Here is a 23,610-nt window from a genome sequence, read left to right on the forward strand (position 1 = left end):
GAGAGCTGTTACCCTTCCCTTTATAGTTATGACACACATACTTACCTTTAAGTACATGATTACGTCTCATTGATGTCATTGGGTTTAAGCATATGCTTACATGCTTTGCTGGATTGGGGCCTTCGTGAGATTGAAGCACAGAGCCCCTAATGCAGACACTGCAGTTTAAAGCAAGCCAGTCTGTTAAACCTAATGAAAATGCTTACTGTTGGAGGAGGACAGAAAATAAGCATTTCCTTTAATAATAAACTTGAAATCTTGATGCCTCTGAGCACATTTCATCATGCTTCAGTTTGAGAGCTGCACAATTAGACCAGTTATAACCCTAGCACTTTGCCATTCAAATGTTATGTGGAACAAAGGCCCTAGGAGGTCAGCGCTGAAGAGCATTCTCAATACGTGTGACCAAGCAAGAACCTGACCCCAGGGCCATCCCCAAATTTCATGGTGCCCTAGGCAGCTGCGTGCTGCATACGCGGCAGCACCAGCCCTATCCCTCGGCCGGCCCCCCACCGCGGGCTGCGCCCATTGCAAGGGGCAGGGCCGTCCCCCAAGGGGTAGTGGGGCCCCAGACAACTCCCTCCGCCCTGGCTCTTACCCTTCCCCCCCTGCTCCGCCCCCGGCCCACCCCCATTCCGCCTCTTCGCCAGTGACCCCGCACTCACCAGCAGCGGTGGGAACTGGAGCAGCCCGGCCCCAGCCCGCTCTACTCCACCAGCTCCCAGCCGCGGCACTCCACTTTCCACCACCAGTGAGTGCGGGGAAAGGACGACCCCTGCACTCACTGGCAGCGGGAAGTGGAGCGGTGCAGCCCCAGCCTGCTCATCTTCCCTTACCCCTAGCCCCAGCCATGTTGCTCGGGTTGGGGAAAGGACTACCCCCTGCTCTCACCGGCAGCGGGAAGCGGAGCGCCGCGGCTGGGAGCTGGCGGAGTAGAGCAGGCTGGGGCCGGGCTGCTCTGCTTCTGCTGGTGAGTGGGGGGAGGGGGGAATCCCTTCCCCCAAGCCCCCTCCCCTGAGCAACTCGACTGGGGCCGGAGTGAGGGAAGCGGAGCAGGCTGCTCCCAGCCCCCCGCTAATCCCCTGGGCCACTCTGGGCCTGTGGGGCCCCCAAAAGTGGCCCCCCACAGCTCCTGCCTCCCAGATCCTGGGAGGGAGAAGGGGGAGGCCTGGGGCCCCCCGCAGTCCTCCCCATGGGGGGGCTGCATAGGGCACCCAAATGGCTAGGGGCGGCCCTGCCTGACCCCTTGGTGTGTTACACTATAGGTCACTGCATGATGGGAAGTTCGGATGGAGGAGGCCTCCTCCATTATTTTTCAGTTGCCTTCTCTCACCCCCCTTTCCCCCCCCCGCGAACTTAGCTTGAAGTTTAGCAATTCAGCACATGCATGTAGATCCTGTAACACTTCCTGTTATGTAGCTGATAAATTTTTATTGCAACATGTATCCGCACCAGACCCTGCTGATAGCTGAAGCGCTATCTCTGCTATTTCTGCAAGACACAAAATCTTGCCTCTTGCATCCAGCTCCTGATTTTTCTCCTCTGCTACCCAAATAATTTGCTGCTCATTATAACGGCATGAAAAACCCTATAAATGCAATATATGGGTGAAGATTTATACCCACAGATCAATATTCTCAAACATCCCTTATTCCTGCCCAGACAAATGGATTATTTCCTCCTAACAGAGACATAGACAGGAGCAATTGGAACTGTGCTAACATCTTTCATAGGGGCCAGCTGGGTGTCACACCTCAGTTGTTTCCTGTCTCTAGACAGCTAGCGGGGATAGCCTACTGGTCAGGAGGACTGCGGACTGCTGATAACTGAACTGACTGAAGGAGAAGAGGAAGATGATGGTTTAGCATTCCTGTTCAGGCAAAAAGGGCTGGCTAGAGATGAGGGACAGAGTTAGAAGGGACAAGGAAGCAAAGGGGGGAAAGAGCAGTAGAAACAATCCAAATCTCCTGCCAATCCTGTACAATCCAATGACTGGAAGGTGAAGTTAGACAAATACAGACTGGAAAGAATGGGGAAAGTTTTTGCAGTGAGTAATTAACCATTGGAACAATTTACCTAGGGTCATGGTGGATTCTCCATCATTAGCAATTTTTAAATGAAGATTGGATGTTTTTCTAAAAGCTACACTCTAGGAATTATTTTGGGGAAGTCTAGAGCCTGTTTTATACAGGAGGTCAGACTAGCTGATCAAAATGGTCCTTTCTGAACTGAGAATCTATTAACCTCCTCCCTCCAGTACCAGAAGAATCAGAAATTTGACAGCTGTGCATCAAGTATAGATTAGGTTCTTATGTAAAGGATTGCTTAGTGTAGCATACTTTTTGTTGCATTGCCAGCACCACTGAGAGGAACCCAGCCTCGGAAACTGGCTTACCATCTCCCACTGGGAAGCAGTCAGCTTGCTGTCAAGCAGAAACCTGCTGCTTCCAATGTTAACCTGATTCATGGGAACTCTTTTCCCCAGTCACCTGTAGTCTTCAATTCAATCTTTCTGCCCTAATGATTTGAACAGGTATGAAATGCTAGGGAGGTGGTGATGGTGGGATTTGGGGTTGTGCACTGCTCCTGTTTCTTCAGCTCGGTTCATTAAAGATCCTTATTAAATGTAACAGTTCTCTAAGTTCTCCATCCTAGCAATAGCCCATTAGAATCCTGCAGTAAATTAAAGTGGAAGCTGGTTCCCTCTTCTGATTTTTAATAAGAAAAGAGCGTTGCATTTGTAAATTGCAAAATGGAATTTGGCTGGAAAGTTACAAGTGTGTGTGCACAAAAGGGCTCAGGATGTTTTGTTTAGACTAGCAGTAAGTGTGGGCTGACAATTAGAGAGCGAACTGAATGGAGGTTTGTCACAAAGCAGGCTCCCTTTTTATGCTTTATACACTTTAAGTGACAATGTCTAGATATTGGGTTGGCAACCCTGGCAGAAGTCCTCTCTCCACAGAGCAGATACAGTGCTGGCAGGTACAGTGAAAGCTTCTTCCACACTACCCCACCAAGGTATCTTAATCCTGATATAAAGGGATAATTGCTCATGGTGAGGTGCCAGTGAGGTTTGCAATGTGAGCACATGTCCAATGGTTTGAGAACAGCAACTAATTTCACGTATCTCTTAAGTGTAATGGGTTGGTCTGTTCCGCTCTTAACCGAAAGATTGGTGGTTCCAGTCCCTCCAGGAATACAGCCCATTTTTCCAGGGTGCTCAGATACCACAATGATGGAGATAGTGGAAGAAATTAAATGGAAGATGCCACAGAGATAATGATTTTCAGTCTGTATGGGAGAGGACCAGACTTGGATTAGCAACATCTTCTGTTGCCACATTAGAAGACAAAATTGACGATAGTCTGGAGGAGAGAGGATGACTATGACTCTCACCTTTCTGGTGAATGACCCACACCATATCTAACCTGCTCTTAAAAATCTCCAATGATGGAGATTCCACAACCTCCCTAGGCAATTTATTCTAGAGCTTAACCACCTGACGGTTAGGAGGTTTTTCCTAATGTCCAACCTAAACCTCCCTTGCTGCAATTTAAGCCCATTGCTTCTTGTCCTATCCTCAGAGGTTAAGAACAATTTTTCTCCCTTCTCCTTGTAACAACCTTTTATGTACTTGAAAACTGGTAGCATATCACCTCTGTCTTCTCTTTTCTAGACTAAACAAACCCAATTTTTTCAATATTCTTTCATAGGTCATGTTTTCTAGACCTTAAATCATTTTTGTTGCTCTTCTCTGGACTTTCTCCAATTTGTCCACATCTTTCCTGAAATGTGGCGCCCAGAGCTGGACAGAATACTCCAGTTGAAGCCTAAGATAACCTGCATTTGTTAACTCAGGTTAAAATAGCAGTGAAGGCATGGCAACTTGGCTTTTAACTTGGACTAGCAGCTTGAGTTAAAGTCTATAGGGCAGCCTGGGGTTGAACTCAAGCTTCTAACCTGAGTTAAAAGCTGAGTTGCTGTGTCGTCACTGCCACTTTAATCCTGGTTAGCTAACCCAAGTTAAGAATATACATTTTTTGCCATTTAGCCATACCTGTAGAGAGAGAGAATCAGAAACACTAGCTGACAGTCTGACAGCCTGATGAAAGACACACTGGTAAACGTGTAAGAGCATAAGCAATTTCTACCTCTGCATCTAAAAGCCTGATTCTCCACTGTTTGAGCTTAAGAGCCAGGTCTATTAGCTTTCGAGGCAATAGGAGACTCATAAACTTCTGTATATAGTCCAGCTGTGTGCTGATTGGGCCACAAGCAGGCCGCAGGTTGAGAACCACTGTACTAGAAGGAGACAGAGCCACATTGTGGTAGACCTCATGTACCCCAGGCTACCAGTAACTTACCAAACTTCCTCTGTCAGAAAGCTTAGAAACTGGCCAGCTGTGCTTTTGGCAGTCTAGCTGTGTTTTGTTTTGTTTTTGTTTTGATTTTCTTCTTTCTGCCCTCTACCAGGTTAACTTACAGTTTATAAGTGGAACTGGATCTGGTGTCTGTTGAAGGGGCACCATCACTTTAAAGATCCTGTTTCTCTCTGAAAAAGTTTTACATACTATTGTGATAGATATCTCCAAGACTATTTTAAATGAAAGGAATTTAAGGGGGAGGGCAGGCATCCCTTTCCTCCCCTAGCCCCTCATTTCTTGCTATTCTTCCCTGTTTTGTTTACTTGGTGCCTTTGACAGCACTTTGTCACTTTCTCCCCTGTACAGGGAGTTAGTTTCTCCTGTTTGTGTGGGCCTTTCACACAGCAAGAGGAGAGAGAAAAAAGATTAATTGGGGGGGGGGGGGGGAGAATAGGAAAATGTGACTGTAAACACAGCAATTAGAAGGGGCATTCGGGCAATACCTGAAACTATTAACTAATCTTTTTAAAAAATTAAAAAATTAGAATTAAAAAAAAATCTTTTAAAAAATTAAAAAATGGAATTTGGTGCATCTGCCTGAGGAGACATAAATAGACATCTGACATCAGGGACACCAAAGCAAGAGTTAAGAAATGGCCTGGGCACATAGCCAAAGGAGTTGTTGTGACTTCCCGCTCCAAATGGTAGCACGAAGGACGTGGATGAGGGGAGAGGCAGATTTTGCGGAACGTCCCAGACTTGGTTAAACCTAGACTTCCACGTAACCTCCTCATTACTCAGACCTATATTGGGTTGTGCCTCTGGTGATCTTTTCCCCTTGGCACTCCATTTTTAATGGAAGTGAGGAATGCAAGCTTGAGAAAGTGTAATTCGGAACACGAGAATGTGCAACTTTGATCTTTTCACCTATCCCCTCTAGCCTTTCCCTTTAGAAAAAAATTCTCAAATTGCTCCTTGATCATATACGTTCTTGAGTATATTTCCACTCAGTCACACTACACCACTGCAAAATGTGGCATAAATTATACTGGTGCTTAATAACCATGTGTGCTGCCTCAAGAAATGAGGGAGAAAGGAAAGACTAAATTAACTGGGTGTGTGTTACTTTATTACGTTTGTGAACCTCTTTCTTAACAGAAAATGATCACAATACATAGAATTACACCAGGCCAAATTCCACACTATTATTCTTGTAAAGTCTGTGAAGATCAAGGTTGAAATCTTGGCCCCATTGAAGTCAGGGACAAATCTGCCATTGACTTCTGTAGGACCAGGATTTCTTCCCCAGTGTCTCTACTTTACTGAATGTTCAAGTCCTATTAAGTCTATGATAGAATTTATTTGCATGCATGTATCTGAGGGAAGGATTCGACCCTAATGATGCATCTTATATCAACAATCACATGCAAAGAGAACAACCATGAGATCCTAATTAAAAAGTTCTGGGTTTGGCTGTTGTTTTGTTGTAATCTGTTCTGTTATGCATATCAGTATACATACACACATGGCAAAATCATGAAATCATTGTAAATTCCAGTGTTGGCCATAAGTATTCTGCTAATTTAAGAAATGAAAAACCTATCAGCTAGGTAGATCAAGTTGTGTATTGACATTCGCAAGGTAAGGACCCTGGTAGAATTGTGGTGTTAATACATAAACATTCTGACAGATAAAAATGTCTTTGAATTCATCCTCTGAAGGTAAAAATTTGTCATTTATCTCATGGGAAATAAAGGTTTCAGACTGAGCAATTTTTTTCTAATAGAAAGAGCGCTAATATCATCCTGCTATAAATAACACTCATTTTAGCAAGATAGAACATTGAGCACTCCACTTTGTATCAATTCAGATTTCAGCACATGGAGTGTAGGCGGCGTTGTGTGCAAGCTTGTTAAGAATCTTCTATATTTTTTTTAATGGAGAGTGTTAGGGTTTATAGATACAAAATTTTATCCATCTTTTCTCCTGAAAGTTAGCAGAGTCCATGTGATACTTTTGTGTCCCCGTTCCCCCCACAACCAAGTATTTCAGTGCTTTGCACCACTCCTCCTTCTCCTACTCCCTCTGAGTTTAAAAAAAAAAAAAAAACATTGCTAGCCACCCAGCATTTATGAGCAACTCTAAATAATACCATGTGATGGAGGGTGGAATTTTGATCAGCTGAAACTGAAATGCATTTCCTTATTTTTACAAAGGATCCTAATGAGTTCGAGAGAAATAAAAAATCAAAAATGCCAAATACATTTGCACTTTCTCTCCTTCCAGCCATCTCTCACTTCACCCAGTTATGATATTTATCATGTAATAAAGATTGTACAGATTCAGCCAGCTGATGATCAGACTTTGTTTAAATGCATACTGGATGCTCTCTGGGTTTGCTTACAGCTTTGTCTCATCAGTGTGTCTTTTTGTGGAATGGGAAGCACATGTGGAAACCAGACACACTGCCGTCAGCTGGTAAAAGAAAGGTGATTAGAATGATGAAAGCATGGCTGTGACTATCTGTTCACCAGCTGGAACCCCCATTTAGAGGAGAATTATTGCTGAGGCAGTAGGAATCCATCAAGGAGTACAGCAGCACATTCCAAAGCATCTACTCCCATTGGTATCTGGAAAAACACTACTTAGGACTCATCTTTAGGAATCTGAGCTATCTAGTTCTAGTCCAGAAATGAACTTCCTTAAAGTTCAGGGTCAGGGGATGGAGCCAGAGATCAGCCCACCCCAAAATAACATGAATATAAACTGCTTCTGATGATGCCACCACTAAATGTGGAAGCCAGTGCAGTATGTGTTTAGGTTAGTGTTCTTATGAAAACGTCTCTTGAATGGTTATTCCATCTCTTCACATTTCTTCTCCTTCATCTTAATATCCCAGGTTCCCTTGATTTTTTTTTTAAGCTTAGTCACTGTTTATTGTGAGAAGTGCTCTTCTAGATGGGCCTCCAAATATCAAATGATTTTAGTTGTAGTGAGTGCTTACATGACCCTATTTTACCTGGATATTACAGGTCGAGTCCCCTCCTCCCACCTCTCACTCAGACTGCACTGACTCCTGTGTGTTGCAGTATTTTAATACATGGTATTGAGGACCAAATAACATTCTCTATTCTGAGGGATTGCCCAATTCATTTCTGGCCTGACTTGGCAATGGAACTGCCATTTCTTTCAGCATTTCTGACATAGCTACTATCAAGAAGTATCAGAAATCTCCCAGGGAAATCTTTTTTTCTGCTCTTTCTAAACCAAATTTGCAAATGCAGAAGTTTTGACTACAGCACCCAAGGTTTAGATTGCTTTTCTGATCCACACCCCTAATTTGCCCAACCTTTCTGGTGCTGTGATTTAATTATTGTATATAAACAAATGCTGTTTTTTTTTGACAGAAATGGAAGCCAGTGAAATGAGAGAGTCTCAGCATCATGTTATGTTTACTAAGAATTTTCTCCAGGAGCTTATATTTCCCTATAACTTGCTGTGCTTCCTCAGAGCTGTAATCCTCCTGTGTCACATGTTTTCAGTTCAACTTTTCTTCTGTGCTAATCTCAGGATTTGTTCTGCTGCTGTTCCTAATCCACAAGAGCATTTGTGACCTCAGAAGAAACCCCTGGCAAGAAGCTTTTTTGGATTTGGGTGACATGGATTATTCTGCCTACAGTGCTCAAAATCACCAGTTGCCTTTCTGAATCCGTGAACAAGCCTCAAGCACTTAACCACTTGCCTACCAGAAACAGCTTGCTGCATTCATCCAGGGGTCCTAATGGCAAACTAAACTCTCCATTTGGTCTGATGACAGGAACAGTTGTTCCTACACCCCTACAGGACAGACTCAGTTAAGTACTTCCTGCAGTCACCAAAGCTGTGTATATAAAAGAACAAGATAAATTAAGAGCTGTATATGCAATTTAAAAAAAAGGTTTTAGCTAGGATTTATCTTGGAGCAACAATTTAGCAGCATGATTCTCAGCAGATAGTGAATTTCACTGAAAGGAAAAATATGGTCAGAGATGCACTGTGGAAAATGTTTAAATGGTGGCCCAAACATTAAAAAAAAAAAAAAAGCCACTAAGGGCAACGTGATGGGGTGTACCAGGCCCTTTGAGGCCCCTACTAGAGGCCCTGCAGTCCTACCAACTCCACCCCAGGAAAAAGCAGTGAAGGTGGGTCCTCCAGGTCTGCCTAGAAAAGCTGCAGGGAAGCAGCCAATCAGAGCCCAGCAGGCTCCGTTGAAAGGAGCTACAGGGCTTGAACAGGGCAGTTGCTGGCTGGGACCCGAAAGGTGAAGGAGGACTGGAAGGCTGTGAGACTCCACAGCTAATGAGACTGGGGAGAAACCCTGCTCAAGCAGGGATAGGACTGTGAAGCTTTCCAGGCACAGAGGCCTGGGAGAGGGAACCCTGACTAAAAGGGACAGAGACTATTATAAACTCTCCAAGTAAAGAGGCTGGAGAGAAGACCCTGAGAAATCAGGGTAGAGACTGAGAAACTCTCCAGGCAAGGAGGCCTGGATGATAACCTGCTTAGACAGAGAACACAAGAAGGTGATGGGACAGTGTGTGAAGCAGGTCAGAGAATGCAGCAGTAGCAACTAGTAAAGAAAGAAGCATGTGGCTGATAATTGTAGGGTTCCTGGGTTGGGACCTGGAGTAGTGGACGGGCCCAGGTCCCCCACTGGCAAAGTGGCCAAAGCCCTAAGAAGGGGGCAAGTTTTGTTTTGGAGACCGAGAAAGGGACTAGAGTTTAAACAGGCCCAGAGATTGGGCTGAAGACCTCAGAGAAGGCCAACTGTTTGTTGGACTGTGTTATCCGGAAGGGGGTTCCTTCATGTGTCTGTCTTTAGACTATGTGTGACTTAGCTGAACGGCTGAGTCACTGAAGACCCGCCTGACGAAGGCAACCGCCAGCATGGAGCACCAGGAACAGAAAAAGGAAAGAGTGCAGGATTGCACCCCCACTGACAGGAGGTGCTCATAAGAGCAGTGTGTGTCCTTCCCTCGTCCCCCCATCACAGGCAAGTAATAAACTGAGCACAAGTCCTGTGTAGGTGTCTGTAGTGAAATCAAGTTACACAAACAGGACAGCATTTGGGAATGAAAGACCTGAAATGCTAAGGTCAGAACTTTCAATTGGTTACACAGAGGAATAGGAGCCAGTGGAAGGGGTTTAAATAACTGAGTCAAGTGGAGATTGCCAAGAACCCAGACCAAAAACTTCAGTGCTGTTCTGCAAACCCAGCCTAAAGTCCTCCTTCATAACCCCTGTGTCACTTAATCACATTGCTTAGGAGACCATTTCTTGATGCTAACAGTCTCACCAGTTATTCCGTTTGGGGGGGAAGATTATTGAGAAGGCTGTGGCGACACAGCTCTGGTCACAGTTCTGTTGGATTAATGGGGGCAGGATTGCTTCCTTATAAGGAGGAAGGTTAATCATTATTATTTACTTGTATTACTGGAGTGCCGAGGAGCTCTAGGTCATGGACCAGGACCCCATTATTCTTAGGGGTTGAAGCACAGGGCTGAGAGTCAGGAGATCTTGGTTCTTTCCCCAGCTATAAAAGCTTGGGCAAGTCCCTAAGGGCTTGTATACACTGGCACTTTGCAGCGCTGCAACTTTCTCTCTCGGAGTGTGAAAAAACACACCCCTGAGTGCAGCAAATTTCAGCGCTGTAAAGTGCCAGTGTAGACAGTGCACGAGCGCTGGGAGCCGCGCTCCTTGTGGAGGTGGATTTTTTAGAGCGCTGGGAGAGCTCTCTGCCAGGGCTCTGCCGTGACCACACAAGTGGCAATGCTTTAACGTTGCCAGTGTAGACTAGCCCATAGTCTCGCTATGCCTTGCTTTCCCCATCTGCTCCTTGGAGATAATACCTGCTTCACAGAGGTGTTGTGATGCTTAACTTAATGAAGCGTGTAAAGTGCTTTGAGACCCTATGACAGATAGTGCTATAGAGATGTAAAGTAACCATTACTGGTATCAATACAAGAAAATGCCAAGTAACAATCTGTTCAGTATGGGATTCCATATCTAAGTATTATTGATTGAGACTGTCAGGGTTCCCTCCCCACTCTGAACTCTGGGGTACAGATGTGGGGACCCACATGAAAGACCCCCTAAGTTTATATTCCACCGGCTTAGGTTAAAAACTTCCCCAAGGCACAAATTCCTTTCCTTGTTCTTGGACGGTATTGCTGCCACCACCAAGTGATTTAAACATTCAGGGAGGGGCCACTTGGAGCCCTATCCCCCCAAAATATCTCCCCAAGCCCCTTCACCCCCTTTCTTGGGGTGGCTTGAGAATAATATACCAACCAAATTGCTTAACAAGGTAAGCACAGACCAACCCTTGGTTCTTAAAAGAAGAACTTTATTATAAAAAAAAAAAAGTAAAAGAAGCACCTCTGTAAAATCAGGATGGAAGGTAATTTTACAGGGTAATAAAAAGATTTAAAACACAGAGGATTCCCCTCTAGGCTCAACTTCAGAGTTACAAACCAGGAATAAACCTCCCTCTTGGCATAGGGAAAATTCACAAGCTAAAACAAAAGATAATCTAACACATTTCCTTGCTATTACTTACAATTTCTGTAATTTTAGATGTATCCTTTCAGGAGGAGCTGGATTACCTGCTTGGTCTCTCTCTTTTTCTCAAGAGGGAACACACACAAATGAGCACAAACAAAACCTCCTACCCACCCCCTCAGATTTGAAAGTATCTCCTTTCCTTATTGGTCCTTTTGGTCAGGTGCCAACCAGGTTATTTGAGCTTCTTAACCCCTTACAGGTAAAGGCGGGATTTTATGCTACCTTTAGCTGTATGTTTATGACAGGGACAGAGGAATGAGAATGGGAAGCTACTTTCTTATTAGTGCTGGCTTGGTTTCTGTCACAACTGTAGTTTTATCTCTGGTATTGGTGATGGACAAAGAGCTCTGTTCAGAGGCTTACTTCAAAGCATTGTGTGGGACTGGCCAAGCAAGATGGTGGTGGAATAGAATCTGCCTAGGGATGGCCTGGCATGCAGTCATAGAATCATAGAATATCCGGGTTGGAAGGGACCTCAGGAGGTCATCTAGTACAACCCCCTTCTCAAAGCAAGACCAGTCCCCAACTAAATCATCCCAGCCAGGGCTTTGTCAAGCCTGACTTTAAAAACCTCTAAGGAAGGAGATTCCACCACCTCCCTAGGTAACCCATTCTAGTGCTTCACCACCCTCCTAGTGAAAAAGTTTTTCCTAATATCCAACCTAAATTGAGACTGCAATTTGAGACTATTACTCCTTGTTCTGTCATTGTCCTTGTTCAAGTCTTCTGGTTGACTTGAGTAGATCTGCTGACATGCTTGTAGACGTGGAGGTGCTTGGCAGTTTTGTTTCTTTGGGACAGAGGAGGAACAGCTTCCAGTTCAAGTACGCAATTTTTTTTTCAGCAAGATAATTTGTTACCGGGATGGTGTTTGTATGGTGATCACGAAAGAGGTAAGACCTGAAAGAGCTAGCTGACATGTATGTTTTATATCTAGATAGCCCAGTGATGGGAGCAGACATGCAGCAGGTATCCTCTAGTGGTATGAATTAGTAGTACCTGTGCCCTAAGATAACTATGTATTTTGCTGCAGATTATCCTAACAGTGCTCTACTTCATCCCCAAAATTCCAGTAAATATTAAAAAGATGCCAGGTCCTATATTTTAGTTATTTGGACTGGATTTTGCTACTAGTTTATACTGCTTCTGGGATTTTTGGAACGCATCATGGATGGGGCTGTGTGTATTATTCTTCATGACTGCTATAAGGGTGCCACTTAAAACTAGACTGGGCAAAGCACTAGTACAGTGGTTCCCAAACTGGGGTTCATGAAACGTTACAGGGGGTTCTCGGGGAAAAAATTATCTAATGGCAGACAGAGCTGTCCCTAGGGATCCTGGGCAGCATGGGGCTAGCAGCCCAGAGCCCTTGGACTTCCAAGAGCTAAGCAGATCAAAGCAAGCATATCTATCACACTGAGGAGATTTAAACTTCAAGACTCCTTATAAGAAATGGAAAGGGAGGTGGATATTTTTTGATGTTTTTAAAATTAAATGGGCAGCTAGTATTGTTTTTAAAATTATTATGAACAATTTTAAGCTTTGTTTGTTTGCCTGGACTACTCAAGACCTGAATGCTTGTGTAGGAGGAACTCTTTGAGTTGGCTTCTTAAATGCCTTCATGCTGTTTCACATCTGATACTCCTTGATGAAACATAGGAGCCTTGTCTTATAACAGGCTTATTCAAAGTGATGCAAGCTACGAAAGTGAGATCTTGGAAGAGTGTTGCCGTTTTCATAATGTAATAAAAATACTGTAATGATAACTAATAATTAATAACAAATAGTGCGTAAAGCATGTCATAAAACAAATTTTATATTTCCAAGATCATTGCTTTTATAATTTATACTCAGGTAAAGGAGAAAACCCCTGGAAATATTCATTTTTAGGAGGGGGTTCGTGAAACTTGACATTTTAGCGAAAGGGGTTCACAGGTTGTTAAAGTTTGGGAACCACTGCACTAGTAGAAAATGTACCATAGGGACCAGTCCTGCATTAGTGCAAGAATAGGCCTGAAGTCCCAATAGGTCATCACTGTCTTGAATTTCCTTGAATCTATGAAGAGTGAAGCAGTGGTACTTTCAAGCTGCATTTAGTTCCCGTTGGGCGAGTTTCTTTTGATGGCTGGTGTGAGTGTTTTTATCAATGCAGAGATAGTCACTCCTCTAGTCAGGCAGTCGGGAAGGGGGAGGGTGTGGAGAGGAGGGGAAATCTCCATACCATAGCTGATTTCCTTTCTCAGACCTCTTGCTGCTGCAGCAGAACTTTCATGGAGAATGGCACAAGTTAATTCGGCACCGTGGAAGGTGGTGAGGGGAGAGGAACAAAAAGAATCCTGTTAGTGAACTCTTCACTCCTTTTCCTTACAGTCTGCTGTGGCTTGGTTTGCGTTTGCCCTTTGCAGTGGGATCAGGCTGGTGCTCCTGTCACAAAGAGAGGTTTATATTCAACCAATTCTCACTCCCTGCCCTGTTCCCTCCATTATCAGCGGCAACAAGTGCTGAATAGTTGTTAGCTTTGCATGTGGAAGACCGAGCTTTTTGGCAGGGTTAGAGGGATGATGAGATGAGTCTTACTTGTTTAAATGCTTTAAAGAGACATGAAGGAGTGTGTGTAGTACTAATTTTGATGGAATAAATGGGCCCAAAGAGTTAAAGTTGTTAACATAAGCCAGTCACGGTCCAACATTAAACAAATTTAAACAAGTTTCGGCATACAGAGACCTCAGCCTGCTTAACACCATGGCAAACACAATTAAAAATTATTTTTAACCTTTTATTAAAGATACAGAAAAAAGAAGGAAAAATAGTTAAAACATTTGAAATGTTAAGTATGAAGTCTGGGTTTCATTTTAACACCCTGGTTCGCTTTCTATGTAGCTGGAGAGAGTTTTTAGAAAGAACCCCACCTTACCTGATGGTCTTCGACTGTATTAAAGATAGTAATAACTGTCCTGTTGGGGGGAAAGAAAAGAAGTTAGATGAAATAGGCTGGAACTGTTGTTGTTCAAGCCCTGTCTCGTCTAGAAAGCAAAAGAAGACGAATACAGACAAGAAGGGAAAGAAAAGAACAGCAAAGATATTAAATGCAGCTTCTGTCTTTGGTGTTGACTGCTACTTGCAGCTATGCTGCTGGAAAAACACGAGCATGGCAAATGGTCTTATTAGCCACTCTGAGAGCTTGCAACTTGTACTAGCATGGGGTTGCTTATGGCATTTGTTCTCAACTGCTTCTCTCTGATACCAGACCTAGTGCAATGTTGCAAAGTATAAAGCCTTGGCTGGGTAGGCCAGACTCTTATTAGATAGAAGGCAAAAGGAGAAGGATAGAAAAGAGAAGAAATAATGTGGAGAAGGAAAAGAAACACATGGTGTTTGGGGTGTGTATGTGTGACGAAGTCTGACATCCCAAGTGCTATTTGGGATTTAGCCAGAGTTGGTGAAGGTGCCCATGTCATCTGGGTCTCTCTCTTTCTTGCCTGGTCTGGTCAGGACATTTCCCAGGATCAGGGCAATAAACGCCTGTGGCGGGCCTGGCACCACAGCGCCCCTTTGTGGCAGGGGTAGGATGGGGTGTCAGCTCCTCACCACTCTCGAGTCCTTGTGCCTGCCTCTCTGCGGGTGGCCGGTTACGGCCTCTTGGCCTTCTTCCCTACTATCACCCCGTCTGGCGCGGCAGCGCGGCCTAGCGGCCGCAGTCCATACAATCCCCCTCATGAGCAGGGTAGCGCGCGCGGCCTAGCGGCGGGAGTCCATACAATCCCCCTCACGAGCGGGGTAGCGTGGCCTAGCAGCCGGAGTCCATACAATTCCCCTCACGATTCGGGGGTGAGGTGGTAGGGGGACTCGGGCCCGCCCTCTCCACCGGGTCCCGACCAGGGCCCTGGTAGTGGCAAGCTCCCCTTGGCACTCGCTCAGCGGGGATCCGCCCGCAACATGCCGAGCGTCTATGCGGCTCTAACGCCGTTAGCCTCTAAAGTTCCCCTGGGTCACTTCCTACCATGAATGCCAGGTCATCTGCTGCGGGGGGTCCTTCGGTCTGTTCTCCTCCTGTGATGTCCTCCTTCGGGGTCTCAGGGAGTGTACTGGCTTGGCTGGCTCCTGGATCCTGCCGCGCAGGCTCTCCCTCCTCAGGAGCTAGCAGCGTGCCTCCTTCTCCCCCGGTGGTCAGCCCAGACTGAGCTGTTCTGCAGGCTTTTATACCTGTTCTTCAGTTGGAGCATGCCCAGCAGAGCTTCCGGGGCGTGGCTTCCTCTGCTAGGAAAGAAGGTTTAGCCCCTTCCGGGCCAATGGTACCAGTGCGGGACCACTCTGCCCCGTCACTCCCCCTCCCCCTTAAGACAGCCGCCTGGGCCGGCTGACCCTTGACCGTTTCCTCCCCCTCCTCTTCCCCGACTCGGGAAAAGAAGTCCACATTCCCATGAGCCTTTCACGGCCAGTGTAACACGTGGAAGGAGTAGGGTTGGTGGGACGAGTACCACCGCATGATTCATGTATTCGTGTCCTTCATGCTATTAATCCATCTGATGGGGTGTGTGGTCTGTTACCAAGGAGAAGGGGTTCCCTAATAGGTAGTACCTCAGTGCCTCGACCGCCCATTTAAACGCCAGGGCCTCCCGCTCTATGGTGTTCTCCAGTTGGAGCATGCCCAGCAGAGCTTCCGGGACGTGGCTTCCTCTGCTAGGAAGGAAGGGTTAACCCCTGCGGTACCAGTGCGGAGCCACTCTGCCCCATCACAACGCCCAACAGTGTCATGGTAGAACCTGGAGTCTCAGAAGATGGTGGGGGTGGCAGCCGTGATAGTGAAGCTTGCTCCTTCCTTTTCTGTTTTTCATTTAGCCAGCATCTAATTCCCCTCCCCCCAAGTCTCTCTTTAAGCATTCCAAAAGGGGGTGATGGGTGGAATAGCCCATCCCCTCATTATTTTATTCACCAATTAGGCTTAATTTCTGACAAACCAGTTTTGGTCCATTAATTTCCAGTCCCACGCGTCTCTTGTTTGCCAGACAAGATCTGAACATATTCCTTGAATGATATCAGTCGGACTCTTTGGATTAATTTAATCTTTGTCTCCCTTTTGCATCTTTTCCCATTAATATTTTGTGACGCTTTCTGAATTTTCACTCCTTACAGTTGAGCTCACCATAATGTAAAATTGTGAGCCCAATTATTAGAAGTGTGTGTGTGTGTGTGCGCGCTTCTCTCCCCAACCCCCGGGTGATTAAAAAAGACCAGTCTGTGGTCAACCACATAAGCTAATATCTTCCTCATAGATTTCCTACAGGAAGTTTCTCTACCCTTGCCCTCCAATGTAGTGACTCTTATTACTAATGTCACTTGGTGGCAACTGGAGCTCACCTTGTGACTTCTGGGTGATATTTGTTTTCCCAGCTAATGGAGGTTTATGGGCTGTCACGGTCACACGCATGCATAGCTGAGAGGGGAGTACATGGGAAACTTTAGAACTAAGTTATGCTTGTGACTGGACCCCAGAGACACCAAGGTCTGAACTCCGGGATCCTTCTGGGTGGAGTGACACACCACTAAGTGCTGAGCCAATCTGCTTGTTGTGTTTTAGTCTCTCTGAATTACCCGTGTTATACCAAAGCTGCTATATCTTAAATTAGAGTCACTCCCAGACATTGCTGTCAGGAAAGAGCCTTTTCATACATATATAAAATACAGTCCTGGCTGAGTTTCCTTTGCAAATAAAATCACTAAGTGTCTCCTTGGCAGATAAGCTATAGTAGATCTTTTGCATCTGTTTCTTTTATTTCTGACAATGGATTTCTGACAATGGCATCTTCAGCTACGGGGAAAGAGTGAGACTGGATTTTGCGAGTGACTTCTGTCTGTTCCCCTCTCCCTCCAATCTGTTTAAAGGTTTTCAAAGGCTGTTTTCTCCAGAGCTGGCGGACTCTACTGTGCGCACCAGCATGCCAGCTTTCAGCTCCTTGAAGACTTGCAATGTACAAATGAAACCCATAGCTCATTACTGTTTTTGATGACTCACATCACTGTTGCACACCAAGGCTAAACACTGTAAAGCAAAAGGGTGCATTTATATCAAAGGGATCATAAAACAAAGGGCAATAAAAGATGCAGAGTAGAAATTTGCCCAGGAGGGGAGAAAGGCGGCTAACAATCTGAAAGCCTGGATTCAGTGGACTTTGATAGGCTGAATTCCCAAACCTGAAATGAATTCCAAACGTTTCTGGGTCAGCGCAGTCCTAATTGAATAAGCGTACAGTAGAACTGCATTGGGAATAAATACCATATACAGCCTTTGGAACTGAGAAACAAAGGGCAGACTCAAGTTGGTGATGTACTTCCTGTTCAGAGGAAGGAGCATTCTGTGCCAGAGAACATCTACATTACCAGCAGAGAGTTTGGATTCTGCACTTTTGGAAATCTTAGTGGGTATAGCCTGTCCCAGTCCCCCCTCCCGTGGAGTGGAAAGTGAAATGGAGAAAACCCTTCTTTGCCTTAGAACAAATTTAGTGTTTGTCCGTTTCTCTAGCATCCAGGAGAACATCAAAAGTGCCACAGAGGTTGTCACGAAGGACCATTCTGATATTTTCTTAATCAGAGAGGTCAGAGCTACAGTCTTGATCTCCAGTACTCCTCTTCCCTCCTCCCAGTTTCCAAGCATGAAAGATTCACCCATAGCACACAGGCTTTCCCTGCTCAGGATAGACTGTCATTGGGTAAAGGTCACAATCTCAGATTCTGTCACCACTAGATGTCAGGTCAAGTTAGAGGAGTTTTTGCATCTAAAGATTTGGAGAGAGAGGTTTCAACAATGGGTGTGTTAATCGGTTTATACAGAGAATCATTTTAGGGGGAAGATGAGAGTAAGGAATGGGGGTAGACTGAGGTGGGGAGCAATGACCAGAAAAGTCACAAGGACAGAAGTGCACAAGGTCTGTCCACCGTTAAGAGAACAGGATGGTATTAAGACTTCATTTGATTCAAATGATAATCCAAACTATTTCCAAAGACGAGCATTAAGCAACAAATCCAATTGAGCCTCACTGTGAAACACAGTATATTGTAGCATGTACCAGGAGCATTTAAAAAAAATTGAAACAAAACTAGATTTTTAAACATTTAGAAAAATAGCATTTCTTCTTTTGCTAAAACTTGCATTTGCCGTTGATGTGTCTTTTGAGTGACCAGATCCAGATTTTCACTCGGATGTGATTTTATTTTTAAACACAGCATGTGGGGTTGCAGGCAGGGCCAATAGAAATTAATGGAATTTTGCCAGACATTTGTATTGTCCACAGAATACAGAAAAATCACCAACGTTCTGCAGAAAAAAATTAAACAAATTCTGTTTATTGGAAATTAACTCCCTATGCTTGCCTATCCCCTCCGCCCCTCCAGGAGCTGCTACTATTGTGCGCTAAGGGAGACCTTTAGCTTAAGGCCTGGTTTATGCTGAAGGACCAAGGTTCCTAATGTAAGTTCGGCGTGCGTGTGGTTTATCTCTAGTACTTAGTGCTTTCTTCAGCACGTGTATTTGTAACACCTTGGAAGCATAGTCATGGTATTTTGCATTTGCTACATCTTAGCAGCTTACACTCTGCATGTCCCTCATTCCTCTGTCATTCGTTTACCTAATTTTGCTTGTTGGATGAAGCAATCAAGTGAAATTGACATATTCTAATAAGATCCCCTCTATCAAATGGAGGGCATATCAAATGGAGGCAAATGGGCTGCAGTTGCAACCTAAACATTTTCACGCTGATGATGGTAAACATTTTCTCTCACTTTCGTTGCCATGGCATTGCTTCTACTTGAAAATAAACCTTTGGATGATCACGTCAAATGCAAGGAACAGTTGGAGAAGGATACTGAAAGGAACAGGAAGAAGGAGGGTTCAGATTCCAGCTGACAAGCACTAACTTGTTATTTCTCTCAGCAGAGACCATCAGAAATTTTATGCTAGCCTTTGTCTGACTTGTGACTGGAGCTGATATTCCTCTTGAAAAGGCTTCATTTTTCAAGGACTTTTTTATGCCAATATACAAAGGAAGGTGGAACTCTTCCAAATCCTGAACAGTTTAGAAATGTTTACCTTCCATGGCTCTCACTAGAAGACAGAGAATTTATTTTTTCAAACAGTCTGATCCTCAGGTCCACATAATGTTGGATAAAACTACAGATTGTGTGGTTGAAATGTACTTGCTATCCCTTCACCCTTAAAGAACCAGTTAAAGCAACCTAGTAAGCACTGAATTTCTGGACAGAGTAAACTATTAGAATGTTGAATTTGGTATTCTTTGTTCATGGAGGAAGAAATTCAGATTGCTCCTTGATGGGTATGTGTCCTAATGCCATCTGTCTGACTTGTGTACAATATGTGGTTTGTTTCCATTCTGAAAACATACCCATCTTTATTTGACAACACAAATAACTCTCATACAGAAAGCGTTTTGCCCGATGACACTGTGCTCAACATGCATGTGTGAGCCTTACAGGCTCATTTCTATTCTTGGGTCATGGCTGGTCCTTACTGATGGGGAAGATTGTCTTTTCATTTTCTGAGTTTGTCCTTACAGTTCCAACTGCAAGGACAATAGAAATGTAGAGAACTAACCAGCCTGGCCCACTTGTATGCTTCTTGCTTACTGTCTTCCTAGCTAGATGATCTGAAGATGGATTGGTTTAGATTTCTGCACCTCTTCAGGGATTAGGGGTTTCAGACCTAATTGAACAGACCCTTTTATGTTGCCTTTTTTATGTAAGAGATGATAGGCTGCTGTGGAAAGTGTCAATCTGGAACTGGATGTTTTGTCTTGTCTTGTCTTTTCTTCTTTTCTTTTTTCTTTTCTTTCCTTTCCTTAGTAATTGAAGTTCTAGACTCAAAGCACCTACTGCTTTTGGAGAGAAGCATAGCTACTCATTCAGCATGGATCCTAGACTAAGTAGTATTTCATATAATTTGGACCCTGATCCTGCAAACAGTTGTGTGTGCTTAACTTTACTGCTGTTCCTAGTCCCACTGAAATCAACAGCAGTATTCACAGTAGGAAAGTTAAGCATGCACGTGTGTGCAGGATCATGGCTGTGAATGGAACTCATACCCATCCACAGTTAAAACTCTGCAAGCACCTGGCTATTAAAATCTTCCATCTTGTGCGTGTTCATTCTGGTATGTTTCAGACGTTTGGTGGACAAACCAGGGAACAGCAGAACCTACATTAGATGCCTCAACAGGAGATGTGCAGGGTGCTCTTTGTTGTATGAAGATCCTTAGGGACTTTCCAAGGTCCACCGCTCTAGACCACCTTAAATCTTTCTTATTTTATAAATCTGTTGTACGTTGCTGTACATGGCATCTTACAAACAGACTTGGCCCTGTCCTGTAGAGATTACAGTTGTGTGTTCCAAGAGAACATTAATGATATATGCGTGTGCCTGAAGAGTAGGCTTGCTTTCAGTTTATTGTGCGCACATCTTTTGATCCTGCTTTTATTTTTCCTTTTTAAAATCAGTTCTGTTTGTGATTTTACAAGCTAAAGTTCTTTCATGTGCTTAAACACAACGGCACTGGTAGAAAGAGATTGCACAGGCCACTATCTTTTGACATGTGACTAACTTGTCAATATTGGTAACCTGGCATCATTGTTAGAACATGAGACTGTCTAGATGTTTATGCTGAATGAAATTTTCCAATCCCCTAAATGACTTAGACGCTGAAGTCGCATAGACACTTTTGAAAATTCTACCCAAGATGCTCATCACCGAGTGGCTAACCTGAATGCTGCTCCTTGTGGTTATTCAGCAAAGACCAAAACACCACATGGTGAACACGTTTCTTTTAAACGTATCAATAAATGTCATTGACTTGTTTCTTAAATATATGTACGGTGGCACAAGTGAATTTGGGGGAGGGATTTGAATGAGGAGAGGATATGTGCTGGTGCCCTAGCTCAGAAAGGGCCAGGTGAAGCTCTACGAGATCTGTGGACGAAAGGTGCCTCGTAGTGGTTTGGGTGCTGATGCTTGATATTGGATATAACCTGTTACTACAGAAACCTCTATGCAAAGTTCGACTTTTCAGCTGCCCAGGGAATAGGTACTTTTCATGCATTTTTAATGGATGAGATTAAAGCAACACCCCAGTACATTTGGAGTTCAGTGCCAAGAGTGATGCCCAGAGCAACACATCACACTTCGGGGAAATACTTTGACACTGAGAACTGAAAAGGGAATGGTGGGGAGATAAAGAATTTGGTTGTGGATGTCTTAATAAATGTTGTTGTTTTTTTTTATGACTTCCTCCAGCTTGACCTTACCAAACCAATAGAAGATCAGGGCCCGTTGGACGTGATCATACATAAACTGACAGATGTCATCCTTGAAGCAGACCAAAATGACAGCCAGTCGTTGGAGTTGGTTTACAGGTTCCAGGTGAGTGTCATTTTTCACAGCCCTTGTGCGCTTAAGGTGGAGGCAAAAAGCAGAGCAGGAGGCTCGGCTCTTGGTGTTGCCAGTTTAATCCTTTTCCATGGAGTAGGGACACTTGACTAAACCAGCTCCCTGTGCGCTGCTGCTCACCTACTGAGAGCTCCGGGAAAGGTGGCTTTATTGAGCTAGATTGGATGCCATAGCTCTGTTACATTGTGGAGGTAAGCAATGCAATGCCCAGTTCACCCTGGCGTCCTCCTGTCATCATCCTAGAAACATTGCTACTATGTCCAAAGAGGAGTAGGTGTCTGTAGGGTTTTCCCCAGATCCCTGAAGACAGCCTTGGGCCAAAGATACGTAACTAAACAATTTAAAATATTTTTTTCGTGTGCCAGATTTCTCCCACTTTGGAGGGGTGCATAGAATTCCTTAGTTGGCTTGTCCCCAAGCTTTTCCTATCGAGGAAGCCCTTGCTCTCTCTATCCCCCTAGATTTATGATTCACGCAAAGCAGAGCCGTTGTGAATTTTTCTGTAGTGTTTTGTCTCCGGTTGAGAAGACTTTTATTTATTTCTCCCCGGGAAGTTTACAGTATAGGTCAGATATGCAGGAAAGCCATGCAGACACGTTAGTGATGAAAATAGTATCCAGAGAGCAGGTTTTTCCAAAGATCTCCTCCCATCAGTAATGGGAATGCTGATGAGTTCACAGCTTTAAAAGGAATTGTTTCTAGCTGGTGACTTTGAGCAATGATGCATGTTTCTCTTTCAAAGAGAGAGGCAACGTTCAACACAGCATCACAAGAAATTGCTGTGTATGCTGTTGACATCAGCTTTAAAAACCACAAAGCACACAACTTTGGCAGCTTTGCACTCCTAGGAAAGGGTGTTCTTTCTGCTCTGCTTAATGAGTTACAAAATCTTCCCCCTTCTCCTGCCTTGGTCAAACTCTTAGGCGAAATAACAAGTTTGATTTGCAGGGATAGCCCCTCTAGTTCTGATTTGTTGAGGAGAAGACTAATATTTATCACAGACTAAGAGAGATGTCCATTACCTTTTGCGCTTGGAAATGGTGGGAGTTACTGAGAAAAGATTTGGAGGTGGGGGAGATTTCAAATGCCTCTCCCTGGCACCCATACAACACTTGACTTTCTCAAATATCAGCTAACTAATTAATCCTCACAACACTTGTGTGAGGGAAGTATTATCCCCACTCTGCAGATGGGGAAACTAAGGCCTAGACATATCACTGGACGAAAGCTTATGCTCAAGGGGGAGCATGCTAGAGAGTCAGCAGGTTGATGTATGGACTCAGCAATCCGTTTCTGAGATTAAGGAGTTGCAAAATTCAGGGTTTGGGTTTCTCTTCCTCCCCAGCATATACACAGGCAACCTCAAATTGCAGACCCAGAAGTTCAGCCAAAAGACAACTGCCCAAAGATAACTAATTAATTGTTGAAAATTCTAGCTGTTAGAAAAGACAGAGCATGTGTACCTTTGTGATTCCTAAGGGAAAGGGAAGATCAGAGAGGGTTTCCAGCATTAGACACTAGCAGAGATCTTCATCAGCTGCTGTGGAATCCAAAGGAAAGAGAAAATACGTGAAACTAAGCAGTTTTAATTTATACATCTACATGAGTGTATGTATGTATATAAAATATGGAGAGATTTCGATGCATTATTTGTTCGTTTCACTGACTTTTTTTTTTAATCATATATAACAAATACTGTAGTTTAGATTTATACCTAATTTCCTGTGGAGAAAAATAGTGGTTGACCATGATATTAAACTGAGTTACTGTCTTGCAGCTCCTGGTCCCCACATTTCCGCTGCTGAGACTGTATCACTAATACAAACTATTCTTTTTGGGGACCACCAAGATGCAAGTCAGTTAAATAAGGGGAAACCCATTCCAATTAGTATCTGAAATCCAGGTTCTTTTAATCCTAAACCAGAACTCTTAATTGATGTTCTTGTGCACAAGAAGGTTGTTCTTTGTTCAATGAGCTCAGTGTATTTAATAGCTCTTAAATAAATAAGACAGTTTCTAATTGTTGGGTTTTGGACGGGAGGGCACCATGAGTATAAATATGGGAGAATCTTTTCTTAAAGCTGGTGTCTAAATACCAAGATGAAGGATCCAGTATCAAATAAACAAAACAAAGGAATATGCACTCTGTCCTTAATGTGGAGACTGAGAAGTTAATGGGGTGCTATCTTGTATA

The 23,610-nt window shown here is 44.1% G+C and overlaps 1 protein-coding gene across 7 annotated transcripts in view; it reads left to right on the forward strand.

Annotated features, from left to right (window-relative positions):
- Positions 1-23,610, forward strand: part of ITPK1 (inositol-tetrakisphosphate 1-kinase) — a 228,884-nt gene that overhangs the window by 91,393 nt on the left and 113,881 nt on the right. For all 7 annotated transcript variants that reach the window (XM_065403550.1, XM_065403554.1, XM_065403553.1 and 4 more), the window contains exon 3: positions 21,264-21,389. In XM_065403550.1, the coding sequence (XP_065259622.1) occupies positions 21,264-21,389 (126 nt within the window). The remainder of the gene's footprint in view (positions 1-21,263; positions 21,390-23,610) is intronic.

The sequence above is a fragment of the Emys orbicularis genome, chromosome 4 (assembly GCF_028017835.1).
Source record: "Emys orbicularis isolate rEmyOrb1 chromosome 4, rEmyOrb1.hap1, whole genome shotgun sequence".
Lineage (NCBI taxonomy): Eukaryota > Metazoa > Chordata > Testudines > Emydidae > Emys > Emys orbicularis.